The sequence below is a fragment of the Frankliniella occidentalis genome, unplaced genomic scaffold (genome assembly GCF_000697945.3).
Source record: "Frankliniella occidentalis isolate FOCC.00 unplaced genomic scaffold, Focc_3.1 Scaffold907, whole genome shotgun sequence".
Lineage (NCBI taxonomy): Eukaryota > Metazoa > Arthropoda > Insecta > Thysanoptera > Thripidae > Frankliniella > Frankliniella occidentalis.
Window position 1 is genome coordinate 18106 of NW_026268013.1, and position 6208 is coordinate 24313.

Sequence of the window (6208 nt, forward strand, 5' to 3'; positions counted from 1 at the left end):
TTTTTAAATTTATTTTTTAAGTATCAATTGAATCAATACCACTTTCCCCACTATGCAGATCTACTTCGGCACTTGATGAGAACGCCCTGTTTTATTGTTGTCCCCATGTTCTCACGTCGGGTGTCCTATTTTATATTCAGTTCAAGGGCCCAGTTTTCTGGCTGTGCGGTTTGCAATTGACATTGATTCGCGGGACAGGGACTACCCGCGAGGTGGTCGGCGGCCTAGACAATGGCATGATCATTTCACAAACAAGGAGAATTCGAACGCTGACGCGTTCAGTCCCTGGGAGGAGGGGGTGGGGGGCTCCTGCATGCTATTGTGGCCACACGTGTGGTTGAGAAATGTGAGATGTTGTGTGGCAATTGTACATTCGTAAATCTAAACCTTCTTTTATTGCTTTTCAAAATAGTCCAAAGAAATGATTTTGCTTCGGCATTTTACAGTGCACCGTTAGCGAAGTTGTGTCGGAAAGGCGATGGCCCGGGTACAACCAATCGTCACAAACTCGTCAGTGACCCTAATTTGACGTCAAAAGGAGCTCAATCTAGAGCTACCTAGCCACAGTAAATTTCGACGATGAGCGTCAAAATGAGGTCTTCTGTGACATCATTTTGACAAACGTGTTCCACCCGGGAGCCCTCTGCCCCAGTGAAACGGATTTTCTCAAAATGACACCATTTTGAGTTATTGTCAAGATTTTGTCGATTTCGCTTGGCGTTTTTTGATTGGTAGGCAACGTGATGCTCGTGTTGTGGTGTCCCACGCCACACTGGAGTGTAGGTTAAGTTGCCTACGCGCTGCCCGCAAGGCGTTTGAGAGAAGGGCTCCCAGTTGAGGGGACAAGCGAGGTTCCAATAACGGCGAACCCCGCGTCACCGCGACAGCAGAATTCTACTAAAATAGTCAAGAGTACACAATTATTCTACACCTTTTTCATTTATTACGACCTTTCAGCTTTGTCGCTCATATGAGCCAATAAAGCAAAATGGCAACAGGGAAGTACGTCGTCAAGTTCCTACCCCTGCCGCCGAGCCGAAATATTTCTACTCCCTTCAGTTCACCAAAAAAAACTGATTTATTGGCTAATTTTGAGTCATTATTTTTAGTTTTTGACCGTAAATGACTGAAAATGAGATTTTTGTGTGCATTCGGCCGGATTGGTGACGCTGAAGAAACACTTCTGCTTCATTATTCAATGCTGTCATTCTTACAGAAGAAGTACGCTCTCCAAATTAAAAATCACACCCTTTCTTCTCTCCTGCGAGCTATAAACGGTGTGATACTGACCTCATAAAAAGGTGTCGAACTCGCGTTGTCAAAGTACGATTTAATATCGTCTCTTTAAGTTTTAAGTCACACTTTGCCCTACCGGTACATTCTTTTTTCAAAATTGTGTCCGAATATTGGCGAATTTTCGCGTATATTTTCACGTCTTGTTTTTTTCCCCGGTGTACCAAGTTCGACACCCCACGGGCTGTGTGTCGATGTTGAAACAGCTTCGAACCAAAGAACAAATAAATAAGTAGCGTCAAAAATTAACACGTTCCTTGCAGCATGACCACTATGTGGTCGCGCTCCAATGTTAAATCATAGGCATCCAAAATGAGCCGCAGGGAATGTGTTAAGAAACATCCACCCACACAAACCACGTCCGAGTGGCATCATTTCCATCATGCAGTTCTCTGTGGGGCTTGGACCGTCCCGGACCGTTCACGGCCCCTCCACTACGCCACCCTCTGCCTGGTCGGGTCCTCGGCGTTGTGCAGGTCCCGGACACCCGTCAGCTCGTCGTCGTCCTTCAAGATGCGCAGGTACTCGTCGTACGGCACCTCCTGGAAGTGTTCTTCGACGCCGTGCTTGGGGTGCGAGCCGTCGCCGTGGCGGAGCGCGACCCTCGCCACCAGGTCGGGCGACGCCGACTTGAGGTCGTAGGCCCAGCCGATGCGCACGAACTGGTCCAGGAAGACGGTGGTAAAGTTGAGGTACTTGTGCTCCGACGCCTTGTAGTCCCAGGGGAAGATGTGGTGGTAGTTGTGCCAGCCCTCGCCGTTAGACAAGGCGGACACTAAGGCGTTTTCCGTCGGGTTTATCCGTCTATCGGGGAGAAAAAAAATGTCATCAGGACCACAACTTCACGACCAGTCACACAGCCGTTATCGAGCTCGTACTTGTCGTAGGGGTGCGTGCCGTAGAGGTGGGCGGCGCTGTTCACCAGCCAGGTCAAGTTGATGAGTATGACGAGTCGGGTGACACAGGTCACGACCGCGATGGTCCAGGTCTCTCCCCAGCAGTACACGGGGATGAGCGTGGGCACCACCAGGCAGAAGATGAACTTGAGCAGCCGAAAGTTCCTGTGGCGAGGGGCGTCAGTTAGCAATGCGGATGTACCGGTGGCTGATTAACCCCGCGCACTTTCGTAGTTGTGCTGGACCCGACTGGACCGCACGTAGCACTGGAGCAGTACGAGCGGACTTGTCTGCCTGACGCTACGCGATTTACGAGGGTCCGTTTTTCATGTAACACATTTTCGGTGTAAAACATTTTTTCATCCTAACGAGTTTAACTGGGGATCATCCTGAGAATTCACGTTTCACACGTGAGGCCAATTTGTCTGTCCTGATTTGACAGCATACACGTACCTCGTGTGCCACTGGACGACGGGGTCAGACTCGACGTCGCTGAGGTCCACCTTGGCGCCCTGGCTGTACACGTCCGGGTGCTTCCTCTGGAGGAGCCAGCCGCAGTGCGCGAAGAAGAAGCCCCGCTTCGCGTTGTGCGGGTCCGCGTCCGTCTCGGTGAACTTGTGGTGCACTCGGTGGTCGCGGACCCAGTTCAGGATGGTGTTCTGTCCGGCCACCGAGAAGAACACCGCCAGGAGGTACCGCAGCGGCCGGCGCGCCTTGTAGGCCCTGTGCGACCAGAGCCGGTGCACGCCTGCTGTCACGCCTAGCCCGCCGATTTGCGCGTACACGTACACTACAGAAACAAAGTCGTAAATTGGCAAAGATATCAGACCAAGTTTGATATCGGAGACAGGATCGAATGGATCACAGATCGATCCTCTGGATCCTGCTGGCCGACGACATCGTGCCGTGCCCTTGACTCGGTGAGCCTGTCACATACTGAATATGTACATCTTCCAGCTGAACACGCCGGCCAGGACGCTGGCCACCGCCACGGAGTGGTACAGCCCGAGAAGGACGATGTTGTACCAGACGAGCGGCTGGCGCGCGCCGGGCGCCGAATTCAGCCTGGCGTCCAGGGCGGCGGCGTTCGCCTTGCTCGCCGCCGGCCGCGGCCGCGTCTCCAAGACCGAGGCCGCGATGGTGGCGGAACTTTCAAAGTTGGGCGGCATGGCGTGCGCCGGGTCCTAACAGTGTGCAACTCTAGGGAGGGCTCGCGGGGCGACTGAGCGGCAGGGCGCGCGCGGCGACGCGACCTGTACTCGCCGCACCGCGCCGACTGCAGTATTTTCCCGCGGCAATGACATGTTAATGTGGCAGTAGTGGATGCACAAAGTAGTGAAACGCCATCTTGTCGACGAGCCGATAACATTTTACGAGCAAAAGCAAAAATACGATTGAGAGGATGGCGCGGGCTAAAAAGTGGAGCCTACTCACCGACCGGCTGGGCTCCCACGACGGGAGGCTGCAGCAGCTTCGCGGGCTTGTTGACAGTAGGGCGGACACACACTTGTAACAGTGCGTCAGTCCTAAACATGTGACAGTGCGACAGTCCCACACACCAGGACCAGGGCTCCGTGACTCACCATACAAGCACCTAATAACGTTGTTTTGTTAATCGTTTATCTTACACCCGATAACCGGTAAACGGGTAGCATGACACTTGACAGATACAAAAAAAATACATTTTAACATTTTTTTAAAAAATAACCGTATGGTTTTAACAAATATTAGTTTGGTAAGTGTTAAAGTGATGTGTATTTTTTGTTAATTTATCTGTAACGAAATAAATGAAAATCGCTTTTAACGTTCAAGGAATTGGTTACATCTATAACGTCAAGGGAATAACAAATTAGACTCGCTTCGTCTGGCTGCTGGGACGCTATCCTCCCCCTGTGATTAAAATTGCGCCATTGCAAAGGATACACGACACGTGCCGGCGATCACGTCAGTGCGTCGTATCGTTAGGCAGATGCACTGGTGCAGGCCCATACGGCCGCACGGCCACACGCGCACTCACTGACTGTAGCGCCATTGTACTTTGACGAACAGAATCGCATCTGCTTCTTTCTTCCGGTCGTAATGCACGAGCTAATGTGGCCGATCAGGCATGCAAATCGGTGCGAAATAACGCTCTGGAAAAGACTGTCGGCATGTGTTGTGATACCGTTTATTCCTTTTTTCCTGTAGTAGTTTTCTTTTTCATCGCCAATCGACAGGGGCGTCGTCGTTGTGACAAGAAAATTTGATCGGCGCGGTGAACGTCACCATGAGCGTGGTCCAGATGTGGTATCAGACCGCAGCGGACCTCCTCGCCGGGGAGAGCTCGGGGCCCGCGTCCGCGTCCAGGACTCGTCGTCGTCGCCATGGCCGCGCTGCTCACGCTGGGGCTCTCGCTGGCCTGCGTCGCGCTGCTGGCGCCCTGGGCGCTGCGCCTCGCGTCGCACCTGTGGCGGGTGGCGCGGCAGGTGGTCCTGACCCTGGGCATCCCCGGCCCGGCCTCCGTGCCGCTGCTGGGCACGCTGCCCACCTTCCTGCGCTTCTGGGAGGACATGGAGGGCACGCTGCTCGACCTCATGCACGAGTACGGCCCCACCGTGCGCTTCCGCCTGGCGGACCGGGTCGCCGTGCTCGTCATGCACCCTGAGGACGTGCAGGTGAGCGAAAGGGGAGTGGAGAGAACGTCCGAAATTTTTCCGGAAAATTTTGAAACTCTCCCAATCGGGAAAAATTGAAATATTTCCAGAAAAATCGAAAAAAAAAAACAGAGCTTTTCAGGAAGAAATTAAAAGATTTTTGAAAAATTTCCAAAGCGTACTCTTTCGGAAAATAAAAATCCCTGGTCCCTCTATCACTTATTCCGCTTGCGCTCCAGGCAGTGTGCACGCACCCGGCCCTCGTCCACAAGGCGGACAACCTCATCCGCTTCCTGCGGCCCTTTGTGGGCGACGGGCTGCTGCTGCTCAACGGCAAGGAGCACCGCCAGCACCGCAAGGCCATCTCGCCCTCGCTGCACTTCGACATCCTTCGGGTGAGTCTTCCGCGGTGCCGCCGCCCTGGGCCGCCACGTCCGTGGGACTAACACACACTGCCCCGTGTGCCGCAGGACTTCGTGGCCGTGTTCGACAAGAACTCCAGGACGCTGGCGCAACGCCTGGAGGCGCACGCCGACGCCGGCCACGTCTTTGACGTGCACCTGGAGTTCGGCAGGCTGACGAGCACCACTCTGCAGGAGACGGTGCTGTCCGTGGGCGTCGACCAGGGCTACGACAAGGCCGGCAGGGTCTTCCACGAGGTCGGCGACATAGCCATGTGGCGAGGGATGCGACCCTGGTGAGATGCAGCGTCCATGAGCACACCGACCAAAGACACGTCAGTGCAGCGTACTCACGGCCGCCTCGGTGCACAGGTGGCAGAATGACGCTGTGTTCCGGCTGCTCTGCCCTCGCCACGAGCAGCACAAGCGCGCCAAGGACGACATGGACGCCATCGTGTCCCGCGTGTTGGCCGTCAAGGGCGCCGAGCTGGCCGCCGGGGCGCCCGCGCCGCCGCGCCGCCGCATGGCGTTCCTGGACCACGTGCTCCGGTCGCCGGACGCCAAGGCCATGTCCGAGCCCGAGCTGCGCGCCGAGCTCAAGACGCTGCTGTTCGCGGGCTCGGCCACCTCCATGGACTTCCTGTCGTACCTGAGCGTCGTGCTCACCATCCTGCCGGACGTGCAGGCCCGGCTGCAGCAGGAGGTGGACGCCGTGTTCGGGCCGCCGGGCGCGGCGGGCGCGTCCCGCCCGCTGCTGCCCGAGGACCTGCCCCACCTGGACTACACCGAGCGCGTCGTCAAGGAGGCGCTGCGGCTCGCGCCGCCCGTCCCCATGCTGTTCCGGCAGGCCAGCCACGACGTGACGCTGCCCAGGGGGGCCTTCATCCCCAGCGGCACCGTCGTCATCCTGGTGGCCGCGGGCACGCACCGCATGGCAAGGTGAGTCAAGCATCGCTTTTTCGGGATTTTTCCAGATTTTTAAAAT

At 55.6% G+C, this 6208-nt stretch overlaps 2 protein-coding genes across 3 annotated transcripts; one reads left to right on the forward strand and one right to left on the reverse strand.

Moving 5' to 3' along the window:
* Positions 1-369: 369 nt before the first annotated feature.
* LOC113210205 (acyl-CoA Delta-9 desaturase-like) lies at positions 370-4224 on the reverse strand. Of its 2 annotated transcripts, XM_052275773.1 has the most exons (5): positions 4049-4224; positions 3624-3783; positions 2643-2979; positions 2172-2354; positions 370-2097 (listed from the first exon to the last, which is right to left on the reverse strand). In XM_052275773.1, the coding sequence occupies exons 2-5, from the start codon at positions 3721-3723 to the stop codon at positions 1728-1730; spliced, it is 990 nt and encodes a 329-aa protein (XP_052131733.1). In that variant the 5' UTR covers positions 3724-3783; positions 4049-4224; the 3' UTR covers positions 370-1727. The 2 variants fall into 2 exon arrangements, with proteins under 2 accessions (XP_052131733.1, XP_052131732.1); XM_052275772.1 differs by lacking the exons at positions 3624-3783; positions 4049-4224 and adding an exon at positions 3127-3561.
* A 231-nt stretch (positions 4225-4455) lies between these two features.
* LOC113210186 (cytochrome P450 4d2-like) lies at positions 4456-6162 on the forward strand (the record flags this gene model as incomplete). Its single annotated transcript, XM_052275771.1, has 4 exons — positions 4456-4843; positions 5062-5217; positions 5293-5519; positions 5596-6162. Coding segments are annotated over exons 1-4 (1241 nt in total), but the record flags the coding sequence as incomplete, so codon positions are not given.
* Between the last annotated feature and the right edge of the window lie 46 nt (positions 6163-6208).